The sequence below is a fragment of the Oncorhynchus nerka genome, linkage group LG4, assembly GCF_034236695.1.
Source record: "Oncorhynchus nerka isolate Pitt River linkage group LG4, Oner_Uvic_2.0, whole genome shotgun sequence".
Taxonomy (NCBI): Eukaryota; Metazoa; Chordata; class Actinopteri; order Salmoniformes; family Salmonidae; genus Oncorhynchus; species Oncorhynchus nerka.
In genome coordinates this window covers 60,242,462-60,257,575 of record NC_088399.1, presented here as the reverse complement: position 1 = coordinate 60,257,575, position 15,114 = coordinate 60,242,462, and the positions used below count along the sequence as shown (strand labels likewise).

The following is a 15,114-nucleotide window of genomic DNA, read 5'->3' as shown; positions in this document are numbered from 1 at the left end:
CCTGCTGCCCCACAAGATGGTGGCATATACATATGTTTGAGTTCAGAATGCAGTGGTCCACTTACTTATTACAATATCACTAAGAGATATCTCTATACTATATATAAGGGTGAAATGCACCGAATGCCGTGAAATGCTTACTTACAAACCCTTAACCAACAATGCAGTTAAGAAAATACAGTTAAGAAAATATACAAATAAAAAAAGTAACACATTACCAGTACCGAGTCAGTGTGCAGGGGTACAGATTAGTCGAGGTAATTTGTACATGTAGGTAGGGTGAAGTGACTATGCATAGATAATAAACAGCGAGTAGCAGCAGTGTAAAAACAAAAGGAGGTAGAAGCTGTTATGGAGCCTTTTGGACCTAGACTTGGCGCTCCGGTACCGCTTGCCGTGCGGTAGCAGAGAGAACCGTCTATGACTTTGGTGACTGGAGTCTGACAATTTTTGGGGGGCATTCCTCTGACACCACGTAGTATATAGGTCCTGGATGGTAGAGTATGTTGCACTCTGTCCAACATCTCTTTTATGAACCAGGAAGTCCTGTCATAATCTGCCAATAGACAAAACTTCCACCTCTTGTATGAGATTGGAGCTCTGATGGACAGACATGTTAACACTAGGTGGAAGCTAAGCTAAAGGGAATAACCCTCAATGTGTAAAGTGTTTTGGACTCGGAGGCCACCTTGCTACAGGGATTCGGGAGGGCCAAATGTCTGCTGACACTGTGTCATCTGGTGCTGTCATTGGCGCCATCCATTCTTTGTCTACGAACCTACTTAGATTTTTTGACATTCAATTTTCTTTCATGAATACCAGGATGGAAGCAATAATCAGAAACATGCCAAAGGTAGACTTTCAAGAAAAGTCAACAATTGACAACAAATGCACATTTAAGGACATAGTTTGTTTAGCATACTGCGCCCCATACATTATAGTGTTACCCATGGGCAATGATAGGTATTCACCACATGAGGGCAACACTTTCAAAAGAGATATGTCAAACCAACATTTCTTTACCTGTAATTAAAAAAGACAATTTTGGCCTGTGATGAATACCTCCGTTATAGGAGGCACACCCCCGCAGGCCTCGCCACTAAAACATGTTAGAACAACAGTCAGCCGTGAGTGACAAGTGAAAGAGATTCTCCGGTACTTTGGTATACTTATTAGCCAGTAGATTTGAATGTAGCAATCACGTGCCAAAAGTGGTCCCCGAAATAGATGATATGTGCCCCACGTCATTGCTCTCTTTCTGCTGCGTCCACTGAGCCATTGGGCCCGTCCTGTAACCTCATTGGATAACGCTGGGCAGGCCACTTGCTAGCTGTCACTCAAATGCGCAGGGCGGCAACTCATTGGCTAGAACTCGAATTGCTAGGGGGCTGGCCCACTTGGGGGGAAATTTAGGGAAAATTGCACGGCACAGCTTTAAGAAAACAGTTTAACAAATTAAGGATTTGGTGGCTAATTGAGGTAAAATGGTAATTCCGCTCATAGATTATGCATGTGTAAACTACACATTGACACATCAGCCCAAAGCAGGATGTTTAAAAAATACATTTTTAATCGCCAAAATACCGGAGATTGTACATCAGAAATGCCGGCAAAATTAATTATCTAATTGGAACTATACATCCCAGTGTGTTTAGCTACAGGAGTAGCCTGATTTTAACATTTCTTAGTGATTGATGCATTGCTATTAAAATGTAAGAACAAGCAAAGTGTGTGTGTGGATATTCGTGTTCTTCCTTAGACCGCAAAGCCTTCCTCCACCTTACCCTTCAGACAGCATAGAGGGGGGGGAGAGTTACAAAAAATAAGGTGATTAGTCGTGTACACATTTTAGATGGCGTTTTAGCAGTGCAATGAAATTCTTCTGTTACTGGCTCCTAACAATGCAGTCAAATGTCAAACAATTCAATTCATTTTTCCTTTGCCAAAATAATCTACCTACCTGACAGGTGTGGCATATCAAAAAGCTGATTAAACAGAATGATCATTACACAGGTGCACCATGTGCTGGGGACAGTAAAAGGCCACTCTAAAATGTGCAGTTTGTCACACAACACAATGCCATAAATGTCTAAAGTTTTGAGGGAGTGTGCAATAGGCATGTTGACTGCAGGAATATTCACCAGAGCTGTTGCCATAGAATTTAATGTTCATTTCTCTACCATAAGCCACCTCCAACATCATTTTAGAGAATTTGGCAGTACGTCCAACCGGCCTCACAACCGCAGACCACGTGTAAGGAGTTGTGTGGGTGAGCGGTTTTTCAACGGCTTGAACAGAGAGCCCCCCATGGCTGCAGTGGGGTTATATACCATAACCCCACCGCAACCATGGAGCTCTCAGTTCATGCCAGACTTAAGCTATGGACAACAAACACAATTACATTTTGTCGATTAGCAATTTGAATGCACAGAGATACCGTGATGATATCCTGAGGCCCATTGTCATGTCATTCATCCGCCGCCATCTACTCATGTTTCAGTATGATAATGCACGGCACCATGTCGCAAGGATCTGTACACAATTCATGGAAGCTGAAAATGTCCCAGTTCTTCCATGGCCTGCATACTCACCAGACATGTCACCCATTGAGCATGTTTTGGATGTGAATGACGGCATGTTCTAGTTCCCGCCAATATTCAGCAACTTCACACAGCCATTGAAGAGGAGTGGGATAACATTTCCCTGGCCACAGTCAACAACCTGATTAACTCTATGCGAAAGAGATGTCGCGCTGCATGAAGCAAATGATGGTCACAACAGATACTGACTGGTTCTGATCCACGTCCCTACTTTTTAATTTTTTTTTAAAGATATCTGTGACCAACAGATGCATATCTGTATTCCCAGTCATGTGAAATCCAGAGATTAGGGCCTAATTATTTTATTTAAATGACTGATATCCTTATATGAACTGTAACTCAGTAAAATCTTAGGTGGTGATATATTCCCGACAGGATGCTCTCAATGGTGCATCTGTAGAAGTTCATGAGTGTCTTAGGGGCCATGCCAAATGTCTTCAGCCACAGGAGGTTGTAGAGGCACTGTTGCACTTCTTCACCACAGTGCCGGTGTGGTGAGACCATTTCAGGTCATCAGTGATGTGTACACCAAGGAAGTTCAAGCTTTTGATCCTATCTACTGTCCCCGTCGATGACGATGCAGGCATGCTCCCTCTTCTGTCTCCTGTAGTCCTCAATAAGATCCTTCCTTTGTATTGGCGTTGAGGGACAGGTTATTTTCCTGGGATCACTCCGCCAGCACAGGTGTGTCAGCTTGTGTGTGTGTGTGTGTGTGAATTACCAATTTCTCACGTTGGAGCAGATTATTGTGAGTTTGTGTTGATTTGACGTTTTAAAGGGCGACTGCACTTCCTGATTCAGCCTTATTTTAGATTTGGTTCTTCAAGAAATGCTAGCAGCCATGATTGAATTCAAACGGGAAGAGTGTGGTGTGAAGAGGTGTGAAGCGTTAACCAAATGATTAGCCAAGTTAGCCTCAGCCGGCTGGTGTGCGACTGTGGCGAAGTTGACCTATTGGCCTTTTAAAATGTAGTCCCATGTACATTTCCTGATGGTCCCTAACTAGCCCCATAGGGATGTCAAACCAAATTGATCATGGGTATTACGATCAGGTCGCGTGCAGCTGCGCTCCGAACTGAGGGCATGTGTGCAGGATTGAAATAAACCCAACCCATAGGAAACTGTTATGTTACCCTTCATTCCATGACATACAATCTTTTCCTATCATCTCACAAATCTTAGTTTTGGACGAGACTGACTTTATGACCAAAATGATCGTATTTACACATGATACTAAACTTTGACACTGGAATAAATATTTGATTCATACCAATGACACATAGGCCGTTTAAATATATATATATATTAAAAAACGAGAAGTTGCTTTTTAGAGGCAGTCGCTCTTTATAAAGCTGCATGTTCCAGCAGAGGTGCGGTGGTATGTGGTAGCTAAGCCCTTCTGTCTTCCCCGGGGCCAGGTGTTGTGATGAGTGGATCTACCTGCTGAAACGGACGGATGGAGAAGTGCCATAGCACACTACCAAGAAAAACACCGGAAAGAAGTTGGATAAAGAAATAGTGTCGAAAGAGAAATGTGCTGCTACGCTGTTGTAGTGATGTGCTGTCAAATCTCTCCAAAATGGTAGTATGAAATCAGGGAGGAGTTGTGAGGATAGATGAACTCCATTTAACGTAGGTAAACATTTGTTGTCAACTCATAAAAGGACTGCTGTTTAGTCTGGAACACATAGATAGGACACTTACGTCTGACTTGGCACCCCACTTGTCTCTCTAGTAGTGTGCATATTGTACACTTTATGTTGAATCTGTCTATTTGTACCTGTCCCTAGAGAGAGACCCTACATGTTTGAACAGACCCAACACATTTTTGTCATGGACACGAAATCAAATGCTTCGTCTGATCGTAAGTCTGTGGTTCTCATGGTTCAGTGGGTTAGAGCAGGGGAGTGCAACCCTTTGAGTCCCCAGGACCAGGTTTGATTTGGATTCCCACATGACTAGTCTGTAGATTGTCTGTCTGTAGAGCATCTACAGATGGACTATCCAATTAAAGTGTTACCGCTTCTGCTGAAAGCATATTAATCATACTTCAAAACATAGTAATTATGCAACAGTGACCTATGAGGAATGCATGTCTGGCATCTGTTTTGATTTGACGTACAGCACCAGTCAAAGGTTCAGACACACCTACTCATTCCAGGGGTTTTCTTTATTTTGACCATTTTCTACATTGTAGAATAATGGTGAAGACGTCAAAACTATGAAATATGGAATCATGTAGTAACCAGAAAAGTTTTAAACAAATCTAAATATATTTTATATTTGAGATTCTTCAAAGTAGCCACCCTTTGCCTTGATGACAGCTTTGCACACTCTTGGAATTCTCTCCACCAGCTTCATGAGGTAGTCACCTGGAATGCATTTCAGTTAACAACAGGTGTGTCTTGTTAAAAGTTATATAATAAGTTATATATATATATATATATAATAAGCCAAGAGAAACGACAGTCAATCATTACTTTTTAAGATATGAAGGTCAGTCAATCCGGAAAATGTCAAGAACTTTGAATGTTTCTTCAAATGCAGTTGCAAAAACCATCAAGCGCTATGATGGAACTGGCTCTCATGAGCACCGCCACAGGAAATGAAAATCCAGACTTACCTCTGCTGCAGAGGATACGTTCATTAGAGTTACCAGCCTCAAATAAATGCTTCACAGAGTTCAAGTAACAGACACATCTCAACATCAACTGTTCAGCGGAGACTGTGTGAATCAGCCCTTCTTGGTCAAATTGCTGCAAAGAAACCACTAATAAAGGACACCAATAATAAGAATATACTTTTTTGGGCCAAGAAACACGCGCAATGGATTTAGACCCGTGGAAATCTGTCCTTTGTTCTGATGAGTCCAAATTTAGATTTTTGGTTCCAACCACTGTGTCTTTGTGAGACAGAGTAATTGAACGGATGATCTCTGCATGTGCAGTTCCCACCGTGAAGCATGGAGGAGGTGTGATGGTTTGGGGGTGCTTTGCTGGTGACACCGTCAGCGATTTATTTAGAATTCAAGCCACACTTAACCAGCATGGCTACCACAGCATTCTGCAGCGATACGCCATCCCATCTTGGTTTCACTTAGTGGTACTATCATTTGTTTTTCAACAGTACAGTGACCCAACACACCTCCAGGCTGTGTAAGGGCTATTTGACCAAGAAGGAGAGTGATGACCTGGCCTCCACAATCACTTGACCTCAACCCAATTGAGATGGTTTGGGATGAGTTAGACCACAGAGTGAAGGAAAAGCAGCCAACAAGTGCTCGGCATATGTGGAAACTCCTTCAAGAAAGTTGGAAAAGCATTCCATGTGATGCTGGTTGAGAGAATGCCAAGAGTGTGCAAAGCTGTCATCAAGGGTGGCTAGAATCTGAAATATATTTTGATCTAACACTTTTTTTGGTTACTACATGGTTCCATATGTGTTATTTCATAGTTTTGATGTCTTCAGTATTATTCTACAATGTAGAACATTTTGAAAAATAAAGAAAACCTTTGAATGACTAGGTGTGTCCAAACATTTGACTGGCACTGTATGAGAGAGCTCAGGTTGTACACCAACAGGTTTGTGGAAAGGTTATCACAACACAGTGCTATTTTCTGATCTTTTGACCTCTAGTGCTTCTTGAAACCCCCCTCCCCCCATTCCTTCTGCGAAGAGTAGGTAGGGCACTTTAGTTCATGCCACCTCCCAACACAGAGAGCTGTAACAGAACAGTAATCACTATAGCTGTTAACGCGTATTTGAGTCATGTGTGGAATAGTACTGAGATTTAAAAAGTGACTGTACCTGTAATGCTTTGTTTGGAGTTCATTTTGAAGGCATTTTTGAAGGCGAAATAGTGATTCATTTCAAATGAATTTGTCACGTAAACCTGTGACATTCAAGCTCAAAGGGGATTTAACAAATGGTTACATCCACAGTAGTATCACAGTAGGTTTGGCCTGGCATCATTTGAAACCTGTTGACTTAAAATAACCTTTAGCTTTCAGCAACTCTTCGTACACATTGTAAACACAAACTAATCTCTGATTAAACATTGTTGCAATGTGTGTAAGTTTTTTTTTTTTTTTTTTGTCCCAGTATACATTTTAGGTTGGACAGTCTGAAAGAAAATTGGCCCACCACACAACGTATAATATATATTGGTCTTAATAGTAATGTACTAACTATACACAAGAAGATGTATACAGTTTTTGGGCCATCATTGTTACATTTCCCAATCAATGACACAAAACCACACTGCTGGTGAAGCATGTAGCCTAGCTTCTGTTAACTTTTTTTGTTTTTTTACAGTACACCCAATTCTGCATACCTAAAGTTCACCTCTATGATTTTCATAGCTCGCCTAGATAATTACCACCTCTTGACTAAACAGTCCTTAACACACTGCCATGATTGGTCAATGACTATTATTAACTTGTGCCATTCTGTTTGTCTCCTACCTGTTAGGTCACTGGATGCTTCAGCTGTTCTCAGTACTGCTTTAAAAGACTCTGATTCAGAAATTCAGCAGATAGTGGCTTATCTGGAGTCAGACAGCGAGATGAAATTATTCCGTTCCACTCTCATTATAAGACCCTCTCCCACCCACGAGGGCATGGAGGAATCAAAACAGGACTTCCGCAAAGTCTCCCAGGTCACCGACAATGACACCACAGACCACACTGAATACAGTGTGGACTACAGTACAAGCACTATCACTGACCCCAATAGAACTGAAAGTGACCTAGGTCCAGTCGTACCAGAATACAAATGGAGAAACCAGGATGAGGGGGCGCAAACCACTTTCGACCCCACAGGGGTGTCCTGGCGCTCTGACTCTCAGTCGAATGAGTCAAGAGTGTCCACGTACAATGGATTGTACTCCTCCCTGTCCCCCTCCCTCCCTGTGTACAGACAACACCTCACCTCCCCCGGGCCGCCATTCCAGGAACCTGGCCTGTCCTCCCACTCCTCGAACATGCCCGGTTCCCCCGGCAACGGTCACTGGCTGAGCGACAGGAGCGAAGTTCAGCTGAGCCATGAGAGTAGCGAGCCAGAAACAGGCAGGGGGAGGAGGAGGGAGTGGGAAGAGGAGGAGGAGCTAGCCACTGCACCTGCAGGACAGAGAGAGAGAGGGGTAGAGCAAAAGAGTAGGGCGGGAGAGTCCGTGGCAAAGAAGATAAAATCAGGCTGTGATCCACAGTCGCTCCCAGTCTCAAACTTCTCCTCGGAGGGTCAGTCTATTGACGACGTGGACTACAGCAGAGACAGCAGTGACTTCTTCTCTGGGGTGTACAAGGCCACACTCGTGGAGCTGCTCCCTGACCCCTCCTCCTCAGACCCTTCCCCCTCTTCCTCTCCCGTGACCCCTGACCCAGGCTCCCCCTATCACGGTGACATGGAATGCCTGGTGGACACCCTGAAGAGCATGAACCCTATCCCGGTCCAGAGGCAGAGGAACCTGCGTGGGACCACTGCCCCCTCCATCTTCTCCTCCCTTTCCCCTATCGTGGAGGATGCCCCCTGCTCCACCCCCACCAACACCAAATCTCCCCAGGTGCCCGCTGGGTCTTCGCTGGAGGTCCCTAACAACCGTTACATCCTTCCCGCAGACCTGGGCCTCAAACGGGGTGCCCCCAAAGAGATGCGCTCCCCTCTGGAGTTGATGAAGCTCCAGCAGCTCCAACAGCAGCAGGAGCAGCAGGCTGGGGACCACCATTTGAACCGTGGAAGCCTCAACCTCCCACTCCGAGCCTCGGCTCTTAACAGCATCATCGTGAGGAAGAGCTCCTTGGGCAGTGACTCGTCCTCAGAGCACTCGCCGTCCCCCATACTAAACGGAGGGGGCAACAACCAGTCTCCAAGCCCCTCGCGCCTGGACAACTCGTTCCTCTTCTCCAGCTATCGTTCAGCATCGATTGATCAGCCACAGGAGAATGGCAATGCCCATAGCCCAGGCCAGCGGCACTCTCTTTTCCGTACGAGCTCCCTACCGGACATAGGGCCTAACCAGGACCGCATGAGCTCAGGGGTTGGTATGGGCATGGCCGGTGGGCCTGGGAGCAGACTTGGATTTGAATCTGGAGCTGGAACCGGAACTGACCCTTCTACCCCCTTCCGCTACGAACGTTTCTCCTCCCTGATGTCTGGCTCCTTAACCGGAAACAACACCGACACCAACTCTCGAATGAGCAGGCCCCCTCCCCTCCCTAGCTTCACCTCTACCCTCGGAAGCCTCGTCAGTCCCACAAGCTCATCTCTGGACATCCACAGGTCGTTCGCCAATTCCAACGACTCCCAGTCCAAGCTCAGCCCGGGACTGGGTGGTATGGGCTCTGTGGGCTCTATTGGTCTGGGTCTGCAGAGGAGCTTCAGTAACGAAGGCCTGAACTCACCACTGTTCAACACAGGGTCTGTCCATGGAGGATCTCACTTCAGTCCAGAGCCAGAGAAGAACCTGGTGCCCAAGTATAGAGCTTTCCCCGATGCCTATGTGAGTACTTTTAGTTGGAAAAGGTTTCAGGAAGATTGTGTGAATACTGGGATCATGGGGATGGTAAAAGGAGTGTGATAGAATTCATGACAAAGAGTCATTTGGGAAGGGGTCTAGTACAGGGGGAATAGGGGCATTTAATAGGACTGCAATTGGATTGGATTTGTCTTGGACACGTATTTCACCATTGGCCTCATGACACATTTTTTTAAATATGTGTAGTGAGAGATTGTGAGAACACTAGTGTGAGAGGAGAAGAATATAGGAGGGATAGGAAGAATTGGAACTCAGCCTAAGTTTTCAGGATGTACATGTTTTACACGCCTACCGAGCATTTTTGTCAGCATTGGACGTTTTGAAGAACAGATGAGTTTAGGAAGAGATTTACGTGACAATCTGATTTGAGAAAAAGTGCAAATTACCATTGCAGGTTCCTTTCACTTAATGAGTTCCACCGCGGTGACGCCGATGCCCTTTCCGGATGAAAGGTGAAATGGTACCGGAGGCTGATGAAACGCAATGGATCCCATGGCTAGAAGCATTACATCAGCCACAGTATCCGTGCTCCCGTCTCATGTAGCTACTAGCTCCTCCCATCTGCATTCGTAATACACATTTTCAGCTCTCTAATAAATACAGTCACAGCAAACAATACAGATGAGCAACAAACCAAAAAAAAGCGGGAAAAGACGCATCTCTGACGGGACATGGCAGGAGTTACAACATCCCACAAGGCCACATCCTGATGTTCCCGCTAATGACATTGTCAGGCATATACATCAGCCACACAGGTGCGTGTACATACTGACATTAGGAGATACTGAGCACCGCTCGTCCAGTGGGGAGCTTTATCTTTCACCATTCGACCGAGACGTTGACACTTATCCTATGCAAACTGTGTTTTGCAGAGTTGGCACAGTGCACACGCGAGTTCTGTTTGTGTGCCGGTCCGGATATCTAATAACCCTGCCTCCCCTCAGGCCACAGGTAGACCTGAGCAGCTCATGTTTCTGTCACTGAGACTATTATTGACCCTTTCACCGTGTGATTTGGCTCCTCAATGGAACTGGCTCTCTGACCTCCGTTATATCGGTAGAATCCTTGTATACATCTGAATGTGAGATCCACGTGTGGGACTCAAGTTGACATTAATCTATGATTTATGCAAGAGTTTCTGGGCATGCATAGCCTAGATCTCAGCTAAGAATTCGGGACAGAAGTCACACGGGCAGTTCAGTAACCTGTAATGCTGGTGGCTATCTGACCTACATGAATGCTACGTCACCAGAACAGGTACAATGAGTGGCCTGTTATCATCTGGGTGTTGCCAGGCATGTGTTTTGGAGACTGTTTTCAGTGCCCACTGTTGGCTTTTACAGCCTCATCCTGCTTTCCTTTTGCCAACAGAGAGGAAAAGGGAGGGAAAGAATAGAGAGAGAGAGAGAGAGAGAGACAAGCAAAGGGAGAGTGAGACATCAAGAGAAGGAGAGCTAGAGATGGGGAGCGTGAAAGGGTGAAAGAGAAAGTCCAACACACGCAGAGACATACCTATCAGAACACAACGGTTGGAGTTTAGGAGGGGAATTAGAATATACAGGAATTTACATGATCTTAATAAGATGTGTCTATGGCAACAGGCCTTGGACACACTGTGCATCTATGTCTGTACATCTATGACATGAATGAAAGCTACCCATCCAGATAGTATTAGGGGCATAATTCATCTTGGCACAGTGTTCTCGGCAGCACTTATCCACCCAGCGATCGAATCCTGCTTGGGCTGACACGCCTCGTCTTTTCATCTTTCGTTTACCTCAACTTTGACCTTTGCTTACTGGTGGATCTGACAGAGCTGAGTCGACAGCCTGGCCCAGGAGAGGAGGGAGGATGGTGGAAGGGGGGGGGGGGGACGATTAAGTCTTCTCTGTCTTTCCCCCCCGCTGTTCCGTTCATCTCGCTCTTACACAAGTCTGTGCGCAGTCTAAACGTATCGTGCTGAGACGGCGCGATGTAATCTGTAAGCACATTTCCAGCCTGCGGTGCTTGGCTGGAGGTTGACACTTGGGAGGTGGAGAGGCGTGGGTACATGGTGGGCTGTGACAATGCAAGTATCGCAAAACACCAAGCAGACCAAACTCTTTATTCCTTTAAAAACCTGCTGTGTGTAAAATATTGTGAGCTATAGCCTGGAAAATAAATGCACGTGATGCTGGATGACAACACAATGATGTTTGTTTCCAACGTTAGGGCTGTTTTCATAAAGAAGTCAAAATCTGCTTTGTGTTTTGTTTCCTTGCCACGATACTAAAGAGTATCGCCACACTGGTATCGTCCTGGACATACGCTATGGTCCTGGACCTTTTATTTAACTAGGCAAGTCAGTTAAGAACAAATTCTTATTTACAATGACGGCCTACCAAAAGGCAAAAGGCCTCCTGCGGGGACGGGGGCTGGGATTAAAAAATAATCATAAAATAAATATAGAACTAAACACACTTCACGACAAAAGACAACACTACCTAAAGAGAGGCTTAAGACAACAACATAGCAAGGCAGCAACACATGACATCACAGCGTGGTAGCAACACAACATGACAACAACATGGTAGAAACACAACATGGGAGCAGCACAACATGGTAGCAGCACAAAACATGGTACAAAAATTATTGCACACCGACAACAGCACAAAGGGCAAGAAGGTAGAGACAACAATACATCACGCAAAGCAGTCAACTGTCAGTAAGAGTGTCCATGATTGAGTCTGTGAATAAATAGATTGAGTTAAAACTGTCCAGTTTGAGTGTTTGTTGCAGCTCGTTCCAGTCTATCAGCAGCAGCAAACTTTGAAAAGTTGAGTGATCCAGGGATGTGTGCTTTGGGGACCTTTTAACAGAATGTGACTGGCAGAACGGGTGTTGTATGTGGAGGATGAGGGCTGCAGTAGATATCTCAGATAGGGGGGAGTGAGGCCTAAGAGGGTTTTAGAAATTAGCATCAACCAGTGGGTCTTGTGGCAGGTATACTGAGATGGCCAGTTTCCAGAGGGGTATAGAGTGCAGTGATGTGTCCTATAAGGAGCATTGGTGGGCAAATCTGATGGCCGAATGGTAAAGAACATCTAGCCGCTCGAGAGCACCCTAACCTCCGATCTATAAATTACGTCTCTGTAATCTAGCATGGGCAGGATGGTCATCTGAATTAGAGTTAGTTTGGCAGCTGGGGTGAAAGAGGAGCGATTACGATAGTCTAGATTTAATTTTAGCCTGCAGCTTTAATATGTGCTGAGAGAAGGACAGTGTACCGTCTAGCCATACTCCCAAGTAATTGTATGAGGTGACTACCTCAAGCTCTAAACCCTCAGAGGTAGTAATCACACCTTTGGGGAGAGGGGCATTCTTCTTACCAAACCACATTGCCTTTGTTTGGGAGGTGTTCAGGACAAGATTAATGGCAGAGAAAGCTTGTTGGACACTAAGAAAGCTTTGTTGTAGAGCATTTAACACAACAACCAGGGAGAGGCCAGCTGAGTATAAGACTGGATCTGCATATACAGTGGGGCAAAAAAGTATTTAGTCAGCCACCAATTGTGCAAGTTCTCCCACTTAAAAAGATGAGAGGCCTGTAATTTTCATCATAGGTACACTTCAACTATGACAGACAAAATAAGAAAGAAAATCCAGAAAATCACAGACTTTTAAAAATTTCAAATTATGGTGGAAAATAAGTATTAACTGGCCGGTGATTGCAGTCGGCAAACTTAATGAGTGAACATGCAGGAGTGAACAGGGAGGAGGGGGACTCAGCACGTACCCTTGAGGGGCCCCCATGTTGAGTCCTTAGCTTAGTGATGCGCTTTGAGGGCACTATGGTGTTGAACGCTGAGCTGTAGTCAATGAATAGCATTCTCACGTAGGTGTTTCTATTGTCCAGGTGGGAAAGAGCAGTGTGGATTGCAATAGAGATTGCATCATCTGTTGATCTTTTGGGGCGGTATGAAAATTGGAGTGGGTCTAGGGTTTCTGTGATAATGGTGTTGATGTGAGCTGTGACCAGCCTATCAAAGCACTTCATGGCTACAGACGTGAGTGCTACAGGTCAGTAGTCATTTAGGCAGGTTACCTTAGTGTTTGTAATACCAACATGTTGGGTGGTCTTTTTTTTCTTTTTTTTCTTTCTTTTTTTCTTTCACCTTTATTTAACCAGGTAGGCTAGTTGAGAACAAGTTCTCATTTGCAACTGCGACCTGGCCAAGATAAAGCATAGCAGTGTGAACAGACAACACAGAGTTACACATGGAGTAAACAATTAACAAGTCAATAACACAGTAGAAAAAAAGGGAGTCTATATACATTGTGTGCAAAAGGCATGAGGAGGTAGGCGAATAATTACAATTTTGCAGATTAACACTGGAGTGATAAATGATCAGATGGTCATGTACAGGTAGAGATATTGGTGTGCAAAAGAGCAGAAAAGTAAATAAATAAAAACAGTATGGGGATGAGGTAGGTAAAAATGGGTGGGCTATTTACCGATAGACTATGTACAGCTGCAGCGATCGGTTAGCTGCTCAGATAGCAGATGTTTTGAAGTTGGTGAGGGAGATAAAAGTCTCCAACTTCAGCGATTTTTACAATTCGTTCCAGTCACAGGCAGCAGAGAACTGGAACGAAAGGCGGCCAAATGAGGTGTTGGCTTTAGGGATGATCAGTGAGATACACATGAGATACGTCTGCTTGAAACATGTTGGTATTACAGACTTAGTCAGGGACAGGTTGAAAATGTCAGTGAAGACACTTGCCAGTTGGTCAGCGCATGCTCGGAGTACACGTCCTGTGGCCTTGTGAATGTTGACCTGTTTAAAGGTCTTGCTCACACCGGCTGTGGAGTGTGTGATCACGCAGTCGTCCAGAACAGCTGTGGCTCTCATGCATGTTTCAGTGTTACTTGCCTTGAAGCGAGCATAGAAGTAATTTAGCTCATCTGGTAGGATTGTGTCACTGGGCAGCTCGCGGCTGTGCTTCCCTTTATAGTCTGTAATACTTTGCAAGCCCTGCCACATCCGACGAGCGCCGGAGCCGGTGTAGTACAATTCAATCTTAGTCCTGTAATGCCTGCTTGAAAGCGGCAGCTCTTCCATTTAGGTCAGTGCGGATGTTGCCTGTAATCCATGGCATCTGGTGTGGGTATGTACGTACAGTCACTGTGGGGATGACGTCATCGATGCACTTACTGATGTGGTGTACTCTTAAATGCCATCGGAAGAATTCTTGAACATGTTCCAGTCTATGTTAGCAAAACAGTCCTGTAGCTTAGCATCTGCTTCATCTCACCACTTTTTTATTGACCAGGTCACTGGTGCTCCCTGTTTTAGTTTTTGCTTGTAAGCAGGAATTAGGAGGATAGAATTATGGTCTTGATTTGCCAAATGGGGGGAGAGAGAGAACTTTGTATGCGTCTCTGTGTGTGGAGTTAAGGAGGTCTAGAGTTTTTTTTTCCCTCTGGTTGAACATTTAACATGCTGGTAGAAATGAGGTAGAACGGATTTAAGTTTCCCTGCATTAAAGTCCCCAGCCAATCGGAGCGCTGCCTCTCGATGAGCGTTTTCCTGTTTGCTTTTGGCTGTATATATTATACTCCGTTCAAAGGCACTGATCTTTTGTCTTGCCCATTCACCTTCTGAATGGCACACATACACACACAAGCCATATCTCAAGGCTTACAAATCCTTCTTTAACCTGCCTCCTCCCCTTCATCTACACTGATTGAAGTGGATTTAACAGGAGACACCATTAAGGGATTATAGAGTTCACCTGGATTCACCTGGACAGTCTGTCATGGAAAGCGCCATATGCGTTATGAATTATGCAGGTCAATTGTCTTTAGCATGGACTAGTGTCCTTTACAACCATTTTCCTGTCGCAAACTGGAAAGGCACACTCCGCACATAAACAATCTGGATAAATACCGCAGTACACCTTTGACAAAAGGACCTTGGCAGCGCTGTGTCATCAAATGAT

General features: G+C 44.9%; 1 protein-coding gene across 1 annotated transcript in view; it reads left to right on the top strand.

Moving 5' to 3' along the window:
- Nucleotides 1-15,114, top strand: part of LOC115128303 (uncharacterized) — a 77,236-nt gene that overhangs the window by 44,463 nt on the left and 17,659 nt on the right. Inside the window, exon 4 of the mRNA XM_029658030.2 lies at nt 7,071-9,096. Within this exon, the coding sequence (XP_029513890.2) occupies nt 7,071-9,096 (2,026 nt within the window). The remainder of the gene's footprint in view (nt 1-7,070; nt 9,097-15,114) is intronic.